The 22,231-nt window shown below is 44.8% G+C and overlaps 2 protein-coding genes across 4 annotated transcripts in view; both read right to left on the reverse strand.

The window, feature by feature from the left end:
• MPP4 (MAGUK p55 scaffold protein 4) overlaps positions 1-5,308 on the reverse strand; it is a gene marked incomplete at both ends in the record, with an annotated part of 28,858 nt that extends 23,550 nt beyond the window's left edge. The window contains 6 exons of the mRNA XM_079783168.1: positions 90-171; positions 1,071-1,202; positions 2,326-2,406; positions 2,624-2,701; positions 4,272-4,393; positions 5,230-5,308. Of these exons, the coding sequence (XP_079639294.1) occupies positions 90-171; positions 1,071-1,202; positions 2,326-2,406; positions 2,624-2,701; positions 4,272-4,393; positions 5,230-5,308 (574 nt within the window). The remainder of the gene's footprint in view (positions 1-89; positions 172-1,070; positions 1,203-2,325; positions 2,407-2,623; positions 2,702-4,271; positions 4,394-5,229) is intronic.
• Positions 5,309-10,710: 5,402 nt separating this feature from the next.
• Positions 10,711-22,231, reverse strand: part of ALS2 (alsin Rho guanine nucleotide exchange factor ALS2) — a 56,694-nt gene continuing 45,173 nt past the window's right edge. For 2 of the 3 annotated variants that reach the window (XM_079782989.1, XM_079782990.1), the window contains exons 25-34: positions 21,765-21,932; positions 19,851-19,968; positions 19,547-19,704; positions 17,678-17,800; positions 17,041-17,217; positions 16,115-16,160; positions 15,847-15,908; positions 15,164-15,313; positions 14,834-14,930; positions 10,711-12,267 (exon numbers count right to left, since the gene is read on the reverse strand). In XM_079782989.1, coding sequence (XP_079639115.1) covers positions 12,229-12,267; positions 14,834-14,930; positions 15,164-15,313; positions 15,847-15,908; positions 16,115-16,160; positions 17,041-17,217; positions 17,678-17,800; positions 19,547-19,704; positions 19,851-19,968; positions 21,765-21,932 — 1,138 coding nt within the window. In that variant the 3' untranslated portion in view covers positions 10,711-12,228. The remainder of the gene's footprint in view (positions 12,268-14,833; positions 14,931-15,163; positions 15,314-15,846; positions 15,909-16,114; positions 16,161-17,040; positions 17,218-17,677; positions 17,801-19,546; positions 19,705-19,850; positions 19,969-21,764; positions 21,933-22,231) is intronic. The other variant, XM_079782991.1, reaches the window with a different exon arrangement.

Genomic DNA, 22,231 nt, shown 5'->3' on the forward strand with positions numbered 1-22,231 from the left:
GGACAGACGGCTTTTCCTGCAACGAAGACTAAACTACCAAGCGTTTCCTAGTCTCCTGGTCCCGCTTGTACCCTGCGGCGCCAGCCTACCACTCCGCTCGGCCAGCCCGCCGTGGATGACTCTGGCCACCAGGATGTCCCCGGTCATCTCGTGGCGCTTGATGGTAGCTCCCTGGGGAGAGAGGACAATGGGATTCCTCTTTCAGCTTCGTGACCATTCTTCTGCTGGCTTCCCTCAGCGGAGCTCTGGTCTTTCAGATGAAGGCATTCATACCAAGCAGGGCCATGCCAAGCCATCAAAAGGGAAAGGCAGCTTTAGCTGGTTTGGCTCAGCGGATAGAGCGTCAGCCTTTGGACTGAAGGGTCCCAGGTTCGATTCCGGTCAAGGGTTCATGCCTGGGTTGCGGGCTTGATCCCCATTAGGGGACGTACAGGAGGCAGCCAATCAATGATTCTCTCTCATCTTGGATATTTCTCTCTCTCTTTCCCTCTCCCTTCCTCTCTGAAATCAATAAAGATACATTTTTTTTTTTTTAAAAAAGGGAAAGGCCATTCAACATCGGCCCCCTGAGTTCTCTAACCGCAACAGACATAACCACATGTAGATCCTTCCAGAGATAAAGAAACCTCCCACAATTACAACCTAATCAAGGGGGCTATTCTTAGAAAATCAAATGAATGCCTTACTTAGCTTCCCATTAATAGGGGCGGGGGGCGGGGGGAGAACTTAGGCAAATACATTGAAATTGAGTGAAATATATGTACATGCCAGGAAGCCAACTAATCAAATATATTTCTCATTTCTCATAGCTCTTTCAAAAAGGAAAAACACTAGACAGAAATCTTTCCTCGTGGAGGCATTACAACAAGTGATGTGCTTGCAGCCACAGGCCAACGTCCTTAAGATCCAGGTTAGCCAGTGTTACTGCGGGTGCCCCTCCCATGTCCTGAGTGCCTCGGACTGTGCCTGGGACCACAGGCAAGAATATGGCCAGGAAACCACTAGAGATCATCTAGCTCACAGTGAACCCCGGTATAATTCTAGCGGAAATCATAAAATGGCTGTCTTACCAGGGGCTGTTGGTTTTTCACCAAACAAACAATCCTCATTGCTTCCTCCCCGTCGGGGATGTTGTCCGGCAGTGGGGGCAGAAGGGGCTCGAAATCTTTCTGAGCCACAGTGTCATGGGCACGGAGCAAGGCCTGGGGACAGGGAAGGGAGAGGTGAACAAACGTCACACATAGGACACAGCTGTCCAGAAAACAGTGACTTGATGCCATGTAAGACACAACAATGACAGCCACCAACACATACATGCCAGGTGCAGCTCTAAGCCTTGTATAAAGTGGATGGACTCAATCTTCAGGATAACTCTGTGAGGCAGGAACATTTATTGTTCCCACTTGACAGGTAAACAAGCAAGACACAGAGAGGTTAAGCAATACATAACATATTCTTTCATTTCTGTTCAAATGTATTATTCTGCCGCTGTCTCATTTCCTGGAAACCCATGTCATCCATGGTGCTCCTATGACCTTCAGCTGAAAACAACTTTTCTAATATTTTCCCTAATGAAGGCAGAATAGGGGGTTGGGGGGGGGCAATAATCAAAACACCTTACTTGTTTAACCTGTCACCAAAATTTCATGTGGAAGAGAATGAGAAAAAATAGTTCCCTGGTTTAAGGTATGATAAAAAGTTCCTTCTAACGACCCACTATGCTAGTTTTTCCATTCCACGGGGTGGGGAAACAGTCCTACAGCCCTGCCTAGGTATGTGGGGCAGAACTTCATGGGAACTCAGAGAAAATTCTCTAGGGTTATCTTGTGAATTAACATTTTTGACTCATAAATTCCATTGCTCCAAATGCAGACATTCTCTTGAAGTTCTCATGTGCTGATAACTTGACCTCCAAATCTAAGTACTAAGAGGTAGGCTTTTCTTCTGCCATCAAATGTTTTCCATATACCCTCTTCCCCCATAGCTAATCATCACTGTGCTGTGGTTTCTACACACCTTCACCCACTTTATCCAAAACTTAAACTATTCCCAAGATGGGAAGGAAGGATGCTTCCTTGATTGCACCAGAATTTAGGCTTTGCAGGGAGGGAAATAAGACACCATGGAAAGTTCTGGATGCCTCCTCATAAATACATCAGATTTAGTTCATATCTGGCTCCTACATGTTTTGGTACAATCGGCAGGTCACCCGTGTACAGCAATAGGACATGCCTTCAGAGAGCACATTTTCCCGACATTTCTTTCCTTTCCCCACTTTGTCTATGCGCCAGGTGGGCATGTCTTGTCCATTTAGCAAGCACTTGCCTCAAAGTGCGGAGCCTGGAGGATGTGTCTCAGCTCCTGGATCTCAGGGGAGCCAGGGGCTTCATGTAACATCTCCACCACCTGGTTGGGGAGAAAGCATGCATTGTGAAATTGTTTAATGTGGGAGACAGCCGGCCAGTTTTCCCCCTTTCTAGTAAAGCTCAATGAGAAACCCTCAGTAGATGCATAATCTTCCGTCAGACTTTGCCATGAGCGCCTTTGGTTTCTTTAAGAAGCACTGTGCGTAAAATGCACCCCCTCCAAGCTCTGCTGTTCTGTGGACTAAAAGCCACCTCACCTCACGGGACAGCGCCTGTGCCCGGGAGGTGGCAGGAAGCAGTTTCTTCCCTTTGAATTCCTGGAGGCAGTCATAAACCTGCAGCGGGCAGGGGAAAGAGAAGGGCGTGTCCATCACAGAACTGCGGACATCCTGGGTGCCAGCATCCCCAAGGGAAGGAACAGCGGGAGCCACAAGCAGCGGGGCAGCCGTGTTGGCCTGTAGCAAGGGGTCTCCCGTTGCCAAGGAGAGATGAAGCCAAGCTGGGTGGTTCTCACGCTCCAGAGGCTCCCCCTCTTCCCCCCCCCCCCCCCCCCCGCCCGGTTGCCATGGGAAAGTGATCTTCCCTAACTGATTTCACTGAAAGACTCAACCTTTTACTCTTGTTAAACCAAGAAAGAGAGCGGTTTCTAGGACGGAGACCAATGGCGACTTGGGGCCAGACCCCCACCAGGCCCGGGCCGGGCAGCTGGGCAGGGCGTGAGCTCTGGGATCAGGGTTCTGGGAGAACGTGAACAAAAGGCCGGGCACACACATGCTTGTTTGTACCCCACTCTTACCTTTTGTTTGTGTTCCCCTCCTTCCTTAATTCTCCAGTCAGAGTTCATTTATACAAATTCCGCTTCACCTCTGCTGACCCTTAGAGTGTTTCCCATACCAGGACCTAGGGTCGGGCCGAGTACACCGGGGCCCGCCTGGCTCCACGGGGCAGCCCTTCGTCTCATTTTAGAAACATCCTTTCTCTTACGGATGCAGAACCGAGACCAAGAGGCCAGCATAGCCTAGTCCAGTGGTCGGCAAACTGCGGCTCGCGAGCCACATGCAGCTCTTTGGCCCTTTGAGTGTGGCTCTTCCACAAAATACCACGTGCGGGCGCGCACGTACAGTGCGATCGAAACTTCGTGGCCCATGCGCAGAAGTCGGTTTTCGGCTCTCAAAAGAAATTTCAATCGTTGTACTGTTGATATCTGGCTCTGTTGACTATGAGTTTGCCGACCACTGGCCGAGTCCCCTCGCTGGAGAGCCGCACGCCCTGCTGGGGCTCGGGGCCAGCGCTCAGTGTCCGGGACCCACAGGCTGATGCTCGGAGGCGGGAGCGCACAGCACAGACGCTGCCGTGTGAGCGCCGTCAGGGACACCCAGCTCGGGCGCGAGCCCCTCAGGAGGGAAAGTACCTGACAGAACGCAGGTGGGTTTCCCCAGCTTCCCTGAGATGTAATCGATACATAACAAGGTGTGAGTTTAAGATATAAACGTGGCTGCTTCGTGACCCCAGGGCCCTCGGGGAGAAAAGAGAGGAGCTGCCATACTCTTCACCATCTAACTTAGTTCCTTCCCCAACTAAGGGTTTGTTCGCTCCCTCTGAGAACTGCCCTCTAAGAACTTTTTCTGCCTGGCCGGCGTGGCTCAGTGGTTGAGTGTCGACCTATGAACCAGGAGGTCACGGTTCGATTCCCGGTCAGGGCACATCCCCAGTGTGGGGCGGACAGGAGGCAGCCGATCAATGATTCTCTCTCCTCATGGATGTTTCTCTCTCCCTCCCTCTCTGAAATCAATGAAAATACACTTAACAAATTTAAAAAAGAACATTTTCCCAGTTGGGATTTCCTGCTGGGTAGGCGGTGTCTGCCCCCAGGATGGGCCAGGGCTTCTGAGCGTCCGGGCGCACCTTGAGCAGAGCCTGCAGCCACGGGGCGTGGAGGAGGTCGTACAGGAGACACAGTCCGCTCACGTCTCGGCTGTAGAACAGATTCAGCTCCTGCAGCACAAGCCTCAGGATTTGGGAGAGACCTGGGAAAGGCAGAGGGCAGTCAGGGTGGCAGGCAGGTGGAGGAGGCAAGAAAGGCAGTGTGCACGTGAAGGACAAGCCAGCTGAGACGTGCCACAGGGGTCAGATGGCACTGAGGGGTGGCGATGACACTGGGTTTAAGGCCAGAAGATCTGCCTTCAGGCCCTATTCTGTCACTTGCTCAGAAAGTCACCCAACTACCTGGAACCCAGGTGCCTGTGGCAAGAAGAGAACATGCTAGCTCTCCCATAGGGTTGCTGCTAACGCCTGATGAAATAAGAGGTCATAGAACACAGGTGGAAGATGTGGTGAGAGCGATATTGTTTTTATTCTCCCCAATCTTACCAGCCTTTGGCTTATTCCAAATTATCTAGTTGTTTTCTGGGTCCTCCTTCCCTAATTCAAACATAGAGTCATTTGTCTCTGCCCTTTCTGAAAATGCTTGTTGAAAGTGTTATTGAAAAACTCTAACTCCCAATAAGGTTTTAATATACATCTCAGGATTCCACTGATTAAAGGGACTGGGCAGATTTTTGTGAATGCTTGGTTTTTTAGAAGTATTTTCATAGAAATTCTATTTGACGCAGTGACATTTTGAATGAGAACAAGTTATGAAGCTCTAATTTTAAGTAAGACTTTGGGTCCATATCTTTCCTCCCTGCCTTGAAAATTACTTAGATTTATAACCAATACATGTGGTAGGACACTCAAAAGTGTACAGGATCCTTATAGGAATCACAGTAAATCTATCAGAATTTTACCCATGTATTTGATCACCTATCCAGAGTGATGGTATCAGTCCTTCCTAGTTAAGAAAAAGGATCCCAGAGCCACATACCATTCTCGGGATTGGACGGTGTAGAACGCTTCGGGTCCTCCTTGTCAGGCACGTCTGCGCCTTTGTCTGAGTGTATCATCCTCCCGCCTGAGCTCCCAGGAAGAATCTAGGCCTGGGGAGCAGATCAATAGACAGCACACCGCTCACTCAATCACGCTGGCCACGCAGCTCTTGGCGCCCTGAAATGTATTTTCAACGCACTTACTGGGAGAGCCAGGCACTGTGCTACTCACTGGGATCCTCCTCAAACAAGACATTCTTGCACTGTGGTCCTTACTCTCTGACCACCGCTAGTTGTGCAAAAGAGAAAACTGCTGTTTCATAAAACACTCCCTCTACTTTGCCTAGTTGATTTTTTTTTTAAATTTCTTTATTGATTAAGGTGTCACATATTTGTCCTCATCCCCCCATTCCCATCCCACACCCCTCCCCATGGATGCCCCAACCCCCTGTTGAACTTAACCATTGGTTAGGCTCATATGCATGCACACAAGTCCTTTGGTTGATCTCTCCCCGCTCCCCCCACCCTCCCCTATCCTCCCTCTGAGGCCCGATAGTCCGATCGATGCCTCCTTGTTTCTGGTTCTGTTCTTGTTCATCAGTCTATGTTGTTCATCATTTCCCCTAGATGAGCGAGATCATGTGTCACTAGAGATATACTTATAAGAACTGAATGTGAGACGAGCAATAATAGTTATGCTGACAGGCAAATGAATCAGTCTGTAGTGAGTTTCTTTCTGGACCAATAGTTCTTTTGAGACCCAATATCAATGTCCACCAGTTCCTTATGTGTACATGTCGGCACTGACCCCTCAGCTCTGGATGGTGGACAAATGGTGGTAATGCAGGTCTGACTCCCTCTGATTTGGTCTCGGCCAGACCCAGGGGCACGGCTTCACCTGGACCCAGGGGCACGTGGCCTCACCCGGACCCAGGGGGTGCGTGGCCTCACCTGGACCCAGGTGCGCGCGGCTTCACCCGGACCCGGGACCCAGCCTCACCCGGATCCAGGGGCACACGGCCTCACCCGGACCCAGGATCCAGCTTCACCCGGACCCAGGGGCGCGTGGCCTCACCCGGACCCAGGGGTGCGTGGCCTCTCCCAGACCCAGGGGCGCGTGGCCTCACCCGGACCCAGGGGTGCGTGGCCTCTCCCAGACCCAGGGTCGCGTGGCCTCTCCCAGACCCAGGATTCAGCTTCACCCAGACCCAGGGGCGCGTGGCCTCTCCCAGACCCAGGGGCGCGTGGCCTCACCCAGACCCAGGGGCGCGTGGCCTCACCCGGGCCCGGGACCCAGCCTCACCCGCATCCAGGGGCTCACGGCCTCACCTGGACCCGGGATCCAGCTTCACCCGGACCCAGGGGCGCATGGCCTCACCCGGACCCAGGGGCATGCGGCCTCACCCGGACCCAGGGGAGCGTGGCCTCACCCGGATCCAGGGGCACATGGCCTCACCCTGACCCGGGATCTAGCTTCACCCGGATCCAGGGGCGCGTGGCCTCACCCAATCCCAGGGGCGCGTGGCCTCTCCCAGACCCAGGGGTGCGTGGCCTCACCCGAACCTAGGTGTGCGCGGCCTCACCCGAAACCGGGACCCAGCCTCACCCGGATCCAGGGGCACACGGCCTCACCCGGACACGGGATCCAGCTTCACCCGGACCCAGGGGCGCGTGTCCTTACCTGGACCCAGGGGCGCGTGGCCTCACCCGGGCCCGGGACCCAGCCTCACCCGGATCCAGGGGCATGCCTAGTTGATTTTACCATCACTCAGAGCGTAGAAGCTTCCCTGGCCTGACTCAGGAGCCCCGTTCCCTCTCATTGCACCAGCGTCGTGTGTTAATGCTGAGCCACACCCTTAGAGCTTACTTTCTATATTGCTTTAGGCAGGTTTATTTCTTCCTTTATTTTTTAAAATATCTTTTTATTGATTTCAGAGAGAGGAAGGGAGAGGGATAGAAACATCAATGATGAGAGGGAATCATGGATCGGCTGCCTCCTGCATGCCCCCTTCTGGGGATTCAGCCCACAACCCAGGCATGTGTCCTCACCAGAATCGAACCCGGGACCTTCCGGGTCATGGGTGGACGCTCAATCACTGAGCTAAACCGGCTGGGCTGCTTTAGGTAGGTTTAATTTCACGAAACAGAAACCCAAAACAATAGTGGCTTAACAGTTTAGATCTCGCTCCCGTAAACGGCCAGAGGCGGAGACAATCCCGGGCTGGTTGGGCAGCCTTGCTCCATGGAGTTCTCAGAGTGGGTTCTCTCCACTCAGCCCTCCACCACCCCGGAGGCGGTGTGCTCCTCACCCTCCTGCTCCAGGTGGTGGCTGGGCGCCACCCATCACGTCTAGTTCAGCCAGCAGGCCAGGAGGCGGGGGCACGAGGAAATGAGGGCAGGGGAACGTGCCCACGGCTCTTGGAGGAAGTTTCCCAGAAGTTGCCCTCCCTTGACAGTGAAGAATCACGCCATGCCCTGTGTAACCTTCAAATGTCCACTGCACTTGCATGTGGCTGGAAGAAAACCTCTAGAACTATCTGAGCCTAGAACTCAACTTTCCTTTTTTTTTGGTAATCAATAGACAAGCATTTATTTAAGGCCTATTTTATACCAAGTCAATAATTGCCACAAGGGAATTTTTCAACTTTTCTTTACATACAAAGTACTTTTGCACAGCTTTAATACACACTGAATTTTCTGGAATCCTACTAAATGCAACTAAACCACTTAGACCAGAAAGCCCAGACCTGTACCTTTAGCTATTGGAAGCGGACAGAAGGGCAGACAGGTGGATCCCCGGCATTGAGGACCACTCGGCAGGGTCTCTTACCTGCGAGGCTGCAAACACGTAATGTTGCTGGTATGGAGAGAAAAGCTTCAGCGGGAAATTAGCTGCTATCAGCTGCCAGTCACCTCACTGCTCCAGATTAAATCTCTGCACATCCTCTTTGATTTAATCCACAGACGTCTAACCCTTCAATGACCCCAAGCCTCCCCTGTCACAACTCTTAAGTAATCCTTACACTGAAGAGTCTAGTCATTTCTTTCATTTTTAGCCTTCCTTTAGTATTTTTCTCTCTCAAATTGTCAGCACATTGTTAATGGTTAAAGATTAATACTTGTGTTGAGTATTTCAGGATAACAGACAACCCGCAACAGAAGATAGCATTTTATTTTAGTGGGAGGGAAAACTGTGGAGATACCAGAGAGTAAGCCTAGGAACCTTATTAATTTTCTCACACTGTGGTGAGAAAACGATGGAAGACAACAGCAGTTCCTTCTGGAAGGCCCCCTCCCAAGCCACAGCTCTGAACTTAATGGTTCGCCCATCCTGTCTCAGATTGGAGCTACTTCTTTGTCTGATCATTTCATGTTGCAGGGAGGGGGGAGAGCTTGGAAAGTAGGCATCACAGAAAACAAAACAAAACAAAACAAAACACAACAAAACAAAACAAAACAAAACAAAACAGGAGAAAGGGTACTGCTGACAGCAAGGCAAAGGGTCAAGACCAAATAGCGATTATAAGAGGTTTATCAGCACCTTTATCCTAAATCAGTGATGGCGAACCTATGACACGCGTGTCAGCACTGAAAGGTCCCAGGTTCAATTCTGAGGCGGCCGCATGCCGAGGATGAAACATTTGCTGCTCCTAAGGATGAAACATTTGCGAAATAATGTTTTTTCCTCAAAGTGACACACTACCCGAGTTATGCTCAGTTTTTTGGCGAAGTTTGACACACCAAGCTCAAAAGGTTGCCCATCACTGTCCTAAATCAACATATGGCTTTCCCCTGCTCTCCACCGTGGATGAAAATCCAAGCTGGGAATGGGATACATTTGTGAATGTTTTATGAAAAGCACTTAGTTTTATTAAAAGTTCTTATTTTCACACTCACCAGTGTGGATAGAGCGTCGGCTTGCAGACCAGAGTCCCGGGTTTGATTCCCATCAGGGGAACATACCTCGACTGCAAGCTCCTCCCTGGCCCGGGCCCTGGTCAGGGAGCATGCAGGAGGCGACCAATCGATGTGTTTCTCAATCATTATTTCTCTCTGTCTTTCCCTCTCTTCCACTCTCTCTAAAAATCAATGGAAAAACATCCTCAGGTGAGGATTAAAAAAAAAAGTTTTTATCTCCAACTCACTTCTCACTTTTGAACTTTTAATGCATGACCTATATGAAATGACATCTCTGCAGCTGTAGGAGGAAAGAGCATTGGGAAGTTCTAGGTTCGAGGCTCAGCTCTAACAGGAAGTGAATCACAGCCACTCCTTGTCTGCAAAGCGGGGATCAGTGGGGTGAACCCCTGCCTCCCGGGCTGCTGAGCATTCATCAGGGTGAGAGGTCCTTGCAAATTGCTACAGACATTGGCCTGGAGATTTAGGGGTTTTCCCCCAAGAGAATTGAAATATTATAATTTTAACTAGAGGCCCGGTGCACGAAATTCATGCACAGGGGCGGAGGGAGGGGGTGTCCTTCAGCCCAGCCTGCACCCTCTCTAATGTGGGACCCCTCGAGGGATGTCTGACTGCCCGTTTAGGCCCGATCCCACCAGGACTGCTGGCTCCCAACTGCTCGCCTGCCTGCCTTCCTGATTGCCCCTAACCGCTTCTGCCTGCCAGCATGATCACCCCCTAACCACTCCGCTGCCAGCCTGATTGATGTCTAACTGCTCCCCTGCCAGCCTGTTTGTCCCCAACTTCCCTCCCCTGCCGGCCTGGTCACCCCTAACTGCCCTCCCCTGCAGGGTTGATCGCCTCCAACTGCCCTCCCTTGCAGGCCTGGTCCCTCCCAACTGCCCTCCCCTGCTGGCCATCTTGTGGCCATCTTGTGTCCACATGGGGGCAGGACCTTTGACCACATGGGGGCAGCAATCTTGGGTGTTGGAGTGATGGTCAATCTGCATATTACTCTTTTATTAGATAGGATATGCTATTTGAAAAGTATAAAGTACAGTAAGAAGAAACTAAAGTAACAGGGTAGTTTCATTCATGACTCCAATAAAAGGATGAATTGTAACATGTCTTTGAAGAACTGAGATGGCCTACCAGCATTTTAGAACTTCTCAGTGGGTCTTAGGTTTTTCTCTGTCCATTCCCACAGTTATCCCAGTCTCTATCTCCTAGGGGGTCAGAGGCATGCAGTACAATTGCCTTTACAAGTCAAATGTGGATTTCGATGTTCACTTACAAGTCAAAGCATTCCCTAATGGAAATGAAAAGTGTTCAGTATACACTGATCTTCCAGTGCCGCCCCTCAGCAGCGAGCAGGCCCACGCGGGCAGAAAGCACCAGGCTTCTTGAGAAGACATTACAACAAGGAGATGATTGGCTAAGGCCTAATATTTCTAACCAGGATTTTAAATCCTCACTCCTCCCTTCCCTGAATCTGTTTAAGGAAGAGAGAAAAAAAACCCACAAAACAAAAATGAAAAAACAAAACAAACATAAAAACCCAGTAACTATCGAAATATGCCTTTTATTCAAAGAAATAACAGACTTCTTTTAAGACCCTTGTCCTCGGGTTAATAGGATCAGAAGGTTAATAATTTGTCCTTTGCCACCAAAGGTGTTGTAATTATAATTAAGTTTGTTTGTTTTAAAGAGAGAGATGTCTAGGACCCTGGAGGAAGCTCTGCGGCACAGACGACAATGTGGGCACCAAAGCACGAAGCCTGGCTCCTTTTAGAACTGTAGGCTGCCCCGTGTCGTTCCTCTGTAATCAAAACAACCTCATAAAGATGAATGTCTTTTATTATGAAAATTGCTGTTACATTACAGCCAACATTCCAAAACAATATTTTAATAAACACTCGTCTTGATTATAAAGTAGAGCAGAAACCATGATCCTTAAACAGTTAGCATCTGCTGATGTTTAACATAAACCAGGAGGACACTCCGTACGCCCCCCACGTGTGCAGATGAGATGAGGAAGAGCACCTATGTTATCCAAACAGCTACTAGTGTTACTTGTACAGTATAAACCACCACTTACAACATAAAAAAAAAAAGCAGAACACTACGACGCTGAGGTGTCACAATACTTGTGAGATGGGAGAAGCCGAGCGCGTTTCCTCTTTCTTCCCGTGAGTCCCTTGCGAGGCGCAGGGAAGCACAGCACCAGGTCAGGGCCGGATGCAGGTCTCCGCTTCCCTGTCTCCCAGTCTTTGCTCCACTGCAGCCTGCATGCAAGTCTTCGCCTCCCTCCCAGGCCCCAGGCACAGCCTTTGCCTGTGGACAGGGGAGGATCCGCAGCAGCTCAGAGTCAGTGTTGGAGTCCAGTGTATTCACTCTGTAGCACTCATTGTAGGGTAACCAGGGACAAAATTCCTATGTTCTTTTACTCAGGAGGCAGAATACTCCTATTTGGACACGATCCTTGCTTGGGGTTGGAATCTGTTGGTCATTATATTGAACCTCTCTCCCATGATGAATACCCTGGTGGAAAAGCTTAGAAAAAGTTAAAACTGCAGTTTAAAAGTTCCTCTTCCCCTGTCTCAGCAAAGCAGCAGGATGCACCCAGGATTGCAAGGAACTCAGGAAGGCATAGTGTGGTTACCGTCGTTTCGAGAACAATCTGCTCCTTGCAAAAGGGTCTGGGGTAACTGCAGGCAAACCAGAAACTCAAAAATATCCATCAACTTCCTTAACGTAGGAAGCTCCACTGAGAACCTTCCTGACGTGGAGCAGCATACCCTTCGCTGAGGAAGGGATGGAGGGATGTCCTCTTTTTTCAAACAGTAGTAGATGAGAGTTGGGGAACTTAACATAGACCAGGGAATGGTCCAATCTGAATTCTACCTCCTTTTCGAACTCCCCTTTAAACTGTACAGTCTTTTCCTCTGGGCTCAGAGCTCTGATCATTAGTAAGGCTCAGAAATAACCAAAGTAACACAACATCCTAACTTCAAGACCATTCTTTTTTGCCACTACAGGAAGGTGCCAGATGGTGCTATAACACTCTGTAGAGATAATCCAGTTGTTAGCTGTTACGCAACCTAGTTAAGCTTCTCACGCTGGATCTGGTAGTAACATGCCTGAAAAAAAATCAAAACAATTTCAAATTTACTTTGAAAGAAATTACATAAACATAGCAATGCACATGGGACTGAAGAAAGGAAATCCCTTATTCATTCTGATGGCCCAATAAAATCAGTTGCTTTAATTTTCCCTGTTCTCTTCCAGTCTCCGATCCAATGTCTATATTGCCTAGCTATAATTAAGAGAAATACAATTTTGTGCATTTTCCTCTAATTAAAAAACAAAACAAAAAACTTTTTACAAGTTGTATAATATTCTTCACTAAGTAATACTATAATTTGCTAAGGCACTATTAATTGGACATTTAGAGTATGCTGCTCATTATAAGATACACAAATAACCATAATCAGAATCATGTTTGGTAAACATGCAGATTAAGCATCATTCCACACCTACTGAGTCAGAATTTCTAGGAACATTTAAAAAAATATATTTTATTGATTTTTTACAGAGAGGAAGGGAAAGGGATAGAGAGCTAGAAACATCGATGAGAGAGAAACATCGACCAGCTGCCTCCTGCACACCCCCCACCGGGAATGTGCCCGCAGCCAATGCACATGCCCTTGACCGGAATCGAACCTGGGACCTTTCAGTCCGCAGACCGACGCTCCATCCATTGAGCCAAACCGGTTTTGGCTCTAGGAACATTTTTAAAAAGCATCCCTTGGTGATTCTGAAAGTATCCTGGCCTGGGAGTTACTCACACTACAAACAACACCTCATCCAAATAATATATAATGTTTCCCATTCTTTAATTATAAATCTCCAGGAGTAGGACTACTCAAACTCCACAAACATTTTTGATGTTGTTGACATCAATGTTAATAAGAGCTGTTTTCCAAAAGGGTGACTATTATTTAATCCATTATCAGCAATATTGGGAATAACACTGATTTCACCATAACCCCATCAGCAGTAGATACATTTTAAAACCTTTTAGCAGACACAAAATGACACCGTGTTTAAATCTGTGGTACTATAATATTCAGTAAGGTTGAGCATTTTCCTACATGTAAGTGTAATAATTCAGTTTCTTCCTTGGTGATATGTTTAGAGATGCTTTTCAATAACATAAGTAGTTAATAACTAAGTCATTGGTGGTATTTTCCCCAGTTCCCACCACCCTGTTCCAGTTTATTTAATAAAAATGGTATTTCAGTTGGAAAGTTAATAAATTAACCCAAGGCAGAAATCTGACATTAAATTCTAGTTTTTCCCCTCATTTTAATGTCTGCCTTTCCTTCTTTCTCCCCTTTTCTATCTTTAACACTAAAGCATCTGTAATTTGCAATATTGGTGATCCCACCTGATTCCACTCTCCTTCCAAAATTCTTAGTGAGTTATCCCACTACTTTACCATTTACTAAGTAAAACTTCTTGTTTCCATTTTTGTGTCTGATGTTTCCATTTTTATATGTGAAGTTTTCATTATAATGTCTACATGGGAGCTATCCCTTCCACTTAGTTGTCTATTCCTATAACAGTGATATACTATCTTAATTACTTTAATTCTGTAACATTTTACTAACTGGCAGAATGGGTCTATTCTCCCTCTTTTTTCAGAAGTATTTTTGTCATTTTCTTTCTGTTGTTCTTCCAATAAACTTCAGAATGATTCTACCATAGTCCAAGAAAACTTGAGGTGGGGGAAGCAAAATAACTTAGAATAATCCCTGGAGAACCCAGATCAGAGAACCTCATTTGTACCTACTGGCTACAGTAATTCATGGGGGGAAAGAAGATGCAATTCATATGCATTCTCTACATACTGCCTCCTGTGTTTTACCTTAGTTCCACTAAGTAGCTCGGATACTTTTTGGACACAACGAATCCTGTTTCTTCTCTAAAATTACATTTATATAGATGCTCTACACTTATAAGCATTTATAAAACTTTGAATTATCAATTTCTAAGGAGATTGGGTGGTGAATAATTTGCTTTAACCCTTTGCACTTGCTTGCTTTTTTCTCGATTCCTTTATTCTAATGCTAACTGTGTGGAGTCACACTCGACATCCGAGTGCAAAAGGTTAATATTTTAGAAGATAATTGACTGATTGGTCAATTTCCTTAATATATCATATTTTAAAATATTAACAACTAGAGGCCCCGTGCACGAGATTTGTGCACTGGTGGTGGTAGTGGTGGTGGTGGTGGGGGGTGTCCTTCCGCCTGGCCTGCGCCCTCTCGCAGTCCAGGACCCCTCACTCCTTACTGATTCGCCTGCAGCGGAGGTGGGAGAGGCTCCCGCCACCACTGCTGCGCTCGCTAGCTGGAAGTCCAGCTTCTGGCTGAGCGGCACTGCCCCTGTGGGAGTGCACTGACCAACAGGAGGCAGCTCCTGTGTTGAATGTCTGCTCCCTGGTGGTCAGTGCCCATCATAGCAACCAGTTGTTTCACTGTTTGGTCGATATTAGGCTTTTATTATATAGGATATGTTCTCTAAAGGCACTTAATGTTTGCATTAAACTTATTTAAAGAAGACAACTGGCTAATGACAGATCTATACTATGGTAACTGAAGGGTAGATTTTAAGGTAATGTTAAATAACACCTATACTTACCTTCAGGGTGGTGAACATTATGCCCTGTTCCCCATGCTGAAGATATGGGTCCATTAGATCCTCAATGAGATGTACCTCAGAGCCTAAATTCCTAATCCTGCCAATGAGAAAAGATACTGAATCATTTATGTGTACATCTTCCTCCTGAACCTATTTGAGGGGGGAAGAAAGAAAGCTCAACAACGAGGTATTGACATAGTGGAATGGTTTAATAGAAATAGAATTTTTTTAGTCGGGGGGAGCATATTCCTGTCATCAGTTCAGAAAAAGCAAAAGGCACACATGTTAAAATAAGTGGTCACTAACATTAAAGTCAGAAAGACTGGTCACCTGGCCCGTAGCACCACATATAAGAAAACAGGAAACAGGTCGTCCATGGACCACAAGAAGTCCTCCTGCAGAGACGCCAGGACGCCCTGAGAGATCTCCTCGAAAGTCTGCTGGATGACCTTCAGTTTGTCTGATGGGGTAAATGTTGTGCTGTTGCGGGGGAAAAAGACAAAAAGATCCCTAGTAATTTTCTTAATAGCCATTTGTTATTGCTTTTTTGAGAGTATTCCCTCCTGGGGTACACCAGGCATAATGAGCCGCTGGAAGGGGTGACCTCTGTAACCCGATGGTTCTCTGGGAAAAGAAGCTTCCAACTATCTACGATTCACCTGGAGGAATTCACTAAGTCACATGTCATCTCCTTTCACCAAGTGGATCTTATTTTCCCATTGTATGCTCTTCTCTGAGGAAGTTTAGTTAATTTCCATTTGGCTAAAGATGTGATTATATAGTAAGTTTCTGGGTAGGCGCTCCACTTTTGACAATACAAGGGCTTTGTAGCCTGAAAGGTAACACACAATGTCTCAAAAGAGCCTTTCCTATCTCCAGGCTCCAGATGAGTTTGACAACATCTAGTAGGGGAGGAACGCTTAGAGCTTAAGTAAAAATAAGATCTCATTAATATCTTAATAGACTTACCACTACTTTGATATATGTGTTTTTTCCAACAAATAAGAGATTACCTGATCTGCTGTAGACATTCTACAGCTGAGGCAAAACAAGCATCTTTTGTGGTTGGCAAAACCTGCAAAAAGAGTATTTATGAAGCTCAATGAGAAAAGCTATCTTTTCCTGTAATAATAAAACAATACCGATAGCAGAGTGTGGGTCTTTGGTGAGTAACTCATGCTTGGGTACTATTCTACCGAAGTAAGATGGAAATTTCTAGTATCTCAAATCCCCCCTTCCAAAGAAAAGCACAGTTGCTAAGGAAACTAAAATCTACTATACCTTTTTAGTCTCTCCAAGGATTGACAAGGTCACTGGCCAAAATTTCCTGCAATGGAATCCATACTTTGTCAATGCAAGTTGTTACTTATGGTAAATTAACCCCCATAAAAACAGGTGATGGCTATACGGCTTTCCTGTCCCCATTTAAAATACCTGCACCACAGACAGGTCAAGTTTTAATAAACATTCCAGAAGTAATTTAAGGTCTATCATGTCCTTTATGGATCTGTTATTCTATACTCCAAAATCCCTATACATTACGAATATGACCTAATAATGGCCAAAATCTTTCCTTCACTCAGTTTTATTGATCTCATCTTTACTATTAAATTATTCCCCACTAAAAAGATTTACTTTCCAATTCAGGTTTATTCCCTTTTTTGATAGCACAAATATATAATTATTGGGCATTGGGGTGATCAGCCTTATTACAGCACAAGAAAGCATAATCACTTAGTATTCTCCTAGAATAACAAGAAACAATGCCTTTCAAAAAAAGAGCACTTCTAAAACTTTTAAATTAGAAAGTATGTATGGGGAAGGAGGAACAAGAAGGGAAGGGAGCATGCCCAAGACTGAATACAATTAGCTTTCTTTGAAAATATGAATCTATATATATTTTGCTTTAAAAACTGCAAAGTATCAGGTACAATAACTCAAATTATATGTATATAATTTGATTACATATATATAGCATGAACACACACAAATAAAAAATACTTTCTAAAGAATAATTGGGTCCATACTCATCTTCAAAAATAAAGATTGTTAAATATCACTATTTTGTGAAATAAGACAGATATGCAAATAAGTGAATAAACTGCAAATTGTATACATAATTAGATATCAAAGTACTCAATTCCTGATAATGCTATTTACATTTTACATTAAAACCACCTGATTCCACTCATAACTGCTGTACGTACCTCTGCACCCCAAGGAAGCCCAGCAGGGCAATGTCTGGCTGCTTGTTTAGCCGCAGGACACACTCCCAGTAAACGTCCTCCTCACGGTCGTTCTCCAGGGCATAGAGCATGAACAGAGGTGGGTAGAGCCGAGGCAGGAGCACGGGAAGCAGCAGCCCAGAACTGGTCACCACGTAACTACAAACAGTGGAGCGAGAGGGAGAGTCACTCATACTAAAACTCAGTGCAGAATCAAAGTTGAAAGCAGAGGTGGGAGATTTTGAGTAAAGAAGTTACAATATTACTCTACTTTTACATATGGAGTTCACATGAGGAGCTTAGCCCCCGAGTTTGTCTTGGACCAACTGTGAACTCTTTTCATAACTCAAAACCTAACGGGAAACCCACTTGGTTTCCATTGTGAGATGATTTCTCGGTGGTTATTCTAGATCAGCATGAGGCGGCTTTCCTCAGCAGCCTTGGTGCCCAGTCATTTGCGGCTGCACTTGCATGAACTTGAGAGCTAAATGAACCTCAGAGATCACCTGTCCAACCACATCCCTTTAGAAATAAGGAAGCTGAGATCGAGAGAAAACAGCTTTTCTGGGGTCATTTGGCCGCCACCCCCTTTCTTCACCATCTCCACCACCTCCATTACCCCGGCTCTGGGGATTCGGATCTGGAATCTGACTTCCCAGTGCAGAAGGATTTCCTTTCTGTGGGCAGAGGAGTGGAGAGAGGAATTGTGCTGCCCTCTTCAGGAAGTTCGGGAAATAAAAACCTAAGGAGTAATAAAACATGTAATTATGGAATTACACCTCCAGAGAGGCTGAAAGAGTAAAAACACATTCCCATTATTTAATCTATTTAGGGACCTATGAAATCAAACTTTATATCAACTAGATATTTTAGTTGTCTGAGTTTCTTAACTGATGCTTCTCACAGAATAAAATTAAGAGTGCTGCTAATGAATAATACCACTAAAAATCTTCATGTGCTATGGCTTTTTTCTATCTAGTTATTTAAGAATGAAGAATTCTGATCTTTATGTTTCTTTTACTGGAAAATCCCATCTGAGGTCAATCTGTATAAACTCTTCGAGCAGAGACCATTATTCTCAGAGTATAAATAAGTATCAGTAGAAACTAAATGTCTGTTAAGAAAAAAATTAAAACCCAATTATTGTAAAATTTTAAAAACTTTTTCATTGAATTTATTGGGGTGGCAATGGTTAATAAAATTATATAGGTTTCAAGTAAAATTTTTCAGTGTTTATATAAAAATCCCAGTTGCTGAAAAAAATCTTCATGTGATTAAACTGCCATATTGTTGAGGATTTTCTTCTAGGCTCTGAATTTGCCCTACATTTTATCTCCAATCTCAAATGGTAGGTTTTACCACGGACAAGTTTATTGTCCTCTTATTTTTACAGACTTTAACTCTGACCCTTGCTGTTTAAAGACAGTCTGCAATCTTCTCTATTTTTGTAGACTTACCCCCCTAATTTTATAGTTGGTAAAGCTAACGAAGGTCAGGAAACTTATCTTCATTATACCCTTGCTAATGCCAGAGCGAAAATACTCACAACCCAGTGGTCTTTTAGATCACAATGCCCCTAAAAGCTGAAATATTTTCACATATATTTAAGAAAGTTTTCTGGGACAAAATGATAAACTTTTGCATAATTATTTCAACATAATATTTTGTTGGCTTACACCCAGTAAATGATCTTGAATTTCACTAGTTCCAGATTTGCTTACTGCTTTAAAACTTTCAAAAAACGCTTACTTGCCCGCTTTCTAACATCCTTCAGAGGCTCTGTTCAGATATTACCTTATTAGTCAGGCCTCCTTGACCTTCTGTTAAACAGCAGCATCTTACCCCAGCCCCATCCTCTTTCCCTATCGTATTCATATTGTATATTTTGTCTACTCTGTTCCCACTACAATGTAAGCTCCAGGACAATACAGATTTCAAAAAGTTTTGTGTGTGTTGTTTTATTCTGATAAATTCCCCCAGGAGCTAGAATGGTGGCTAACACAGAGATGCACTCAATAAATGTTGAGTAAATGAACAAAGATGATACTGTTGTCAAGGAGCAGGACATAAATACTCAGGGACAAAACTTCACGTTAGACTTTATCCTCTCTGTGATGGTACCTAGAGATGAAATCCAAATAAGACTACTCTATTTCATACCAAAATTACAGTTAAATAACACTATTTTAGCCTTCTATTATACTTAATGAGTAAGAAAGACAAAAAGGAAATTAATTCACAATGGCTAAGGTTCTTCTTTTTTTATATTTATATCATAAACATAAAATAAAAATGTACTTTCATGATTCAATCTATTTAAGGATCTCTGGCACAAAACCATTTTCTTGATGAATAGTTTCTATGATAAAGAAAAACATTAATGTTTCTTCACCAAGTTATAATCTCTAGATTCAGAGCAAAGATACCCAAACATTAGTAGAAACTAGTATTCCACAACTTGCCACCTTTTCATGGAAAGATCTCTTACCTCACCAGTTGGAAAATCCGCTTAAGGTAGGACTTAATCTCCTTCACAGCCTCCTGCAGTAACCGGCGGTTGGCTCCCACACCCACGTATGTCATTCTATACACAGCAACCAGGGTCTCCACGAGCCTGCCCAGGGGGTGCAGAGGAGTGTCACAGGCCTGAGCAGGGAGAGAATTAACAAAAGAAATACATAGAAGCAAAACCAGGAATATGACAAAAATGAGCAGTGAGTAGACTTGGATGATATGTTGTGGTTTTGCATCATTAATCCACAAGCCCAGAGTAATTTTGACTCTAGTTTTACCTTTATTAAATATTTCTTGATGTCATCATATTTCTCCACTGAGAAGGCACCAACATGCTGAGGAATGAATTCCAAACTCTCTAGTGTCTGAGTCTGTGAACGACTTAGTATCTCTGGACTATAAAAGGGAAAAGAAAGCCTCTTATGAATTTCACATCAAGAAAGCAAGATGATTGTAATGTGCACATACAACACAGTTGACAACGAAAGGATAAAATGAAGGATCTAGAACAGCGTTTGCCCCAAATGAGCACATGTATGGCAACTGACCTGCTATTAAGTTTATGTAACAGTCATTCAAAACAGCATTTAAGGTTACTTCATAACAACAATAAATTAAAGAAGATTTTACTCCACTATAAACCATGGTGTTGGAAGATACTATGTCAGCCTGAAGAGAAAACTGGTGATAGATTTGTCAGTAATGAGAGAAAATTGGAATAAAAGGGGAAGGAATGGCGAAGGAAAAAAGAAATCAAATCAGAGGGCAAAGGAATAAATAAAAATGAGCTCAAGAGTAAGGAGATGAGGATGCTACAGCAGGTGGTGAGGTAAGCACATTAATGGGTAAAGGGAAGCTTTGGACGAAGAGGCTAAGACAAAACACACTACTTATAATCGGCAGAAATGGCGCTCTATCATTAGATTATAACCAATCAGAAATTAGAAACAATACACAATCATTATTTTTACACTATGTTAGAGATACAAATAAGATATGGTTTTATATAAAAGTTCATTCATTCTCACTCCTTGGGAACATTCAACAACAGTTCATTAGGGTTAACTGGAGGCCTAAAGTATCGATGTCTACAGTAACAGGCTGTCAGTGAAGGCTGACCATCTGCAGCACACACAAGGGCAAGCCCAGTTTTAGTCAATTCTGGGAGTTTCTATTTTTTCCACTGATGAAGTAGAGGGTAAAAATCATGAACTTTATGAATGAAACACTATAATCAATTCCCATTTATCCCAAATACAGAAAAGAAGACCCAAACTTAAATGCTCAGCAATGCTTGTGGAAGTTACTAAGTTAAAAAATAAGGATATGAAAAAGGGCAGATGGGGAAAAGGAAAGCAGGAGAAAAGGATAAGAAAAAGTAGAAAAACAACCCGGCTGGTGTGGCTCAGTGGTTGAGTGTCAACCTATGAACCAAGAGGTCATGGTTCGATTCCAGGTCTGGGCTCAATCCTTAGTGTGGGACATGCAGGAGGCAGCTGATTAATTATTCTCTCTCATCATTGATGTTTCTATCTCTCTCTCCCTCTCCCTTCCTCGCTGAAATCTATAAAAAATGTATATATATATTTTTTTTTAAAAGAATTTCCTCAAGATTTTTAGCTCTTGCAAGCTTCCCGTCATGGCTTCTCAAGCAGCTGGCATTGCCCCTGCCACGGAAGTAGTGGAGGCTAGAGCACGAGAAAATAGAGGAGAGAAAGAAAGCCCAGTGTATCTCCCCCACTCTATCTGAGCTTTAGGAGTCTTTTTCGCATCTTGAGCCAAAGCAGAGGGTTTTTTCTGGATCTCTGTCCATCTACAGTAACATAGTACCTGCTTCCAGGTTCCAGGTTACACTGCGTTCAGGCTGAGGGATATTTCAGTTTAAAAACCTAGTTAACTCATGACTGGTTCAACGGCCCTTTGAATTCAGATGTTCTTCCCCAGTACACTAGCTGACATTTACTTTTCAGTATTCAAACAGCTATCCATATATTCGGTGTGGGTTTATAGCTGAGTTCAGTAGATGAGAAGGGGTTGGGGGTTATCACTCTTACCCAGAAACAAAAGTACACCATTGACTTTTAAATTAAATTATATTTTTATGTTAAGTGTGGCAAGCCTTGACTACTCATTGGTTTTTAACTTTCATCTTCCTCCCATGCTCTGCTCTGTGCTGGGCGGCATTCACCCACCTGTCTCTGTGTTGGCGCCGGTTGGCAGTCAGGGCCACAGCAATGTTGTCCCATGCTTTCCAAACTTCCCCTTGGCCTGGACTTTCACAGCCCAGCTGACGCCAACATTCATCAAACACTGCTTTCCATTTCTCATCAGCCGGCACGGCCAGATTTCCTAGTTTCCTGCTATAAAAAGTCATACCACGCTTTTATTAATCACCTTTTTTGTGCAAAAATCCTAAAAAGAAACTAATAAACAACTGGGAGTGCTTCTGTGACAAAACTGCCTGGATTTGATGGTGGTTCAATTTTAAAAACACTGAATAAAAATTACGAAAGGATGGTTTTTAACTACTATTCATACACTAACGTCTATGAATTTTTAAGTACAAAGCCCACAGAATGGATTCCTTTGCTTTCTCCATTTACACAGAGTTGATTTTGTAAAGTTGATTCCTGTTAAAACAAGGACTTTCTGTGCTTTG

The sequence above is a fragment of the Cnephaeus nilssonii genome (assembly GCF_951640355.1).
Source record: "Cnephaeus nilssonii genome assembly, chromosome: 10".
Lineage (NCBI taxonomy): Eukaryota > Metazoa > Chordata > Mammalia > Chiroptera > Vespertilionidae > Cnephaeus > Cnephaeus nilssonii.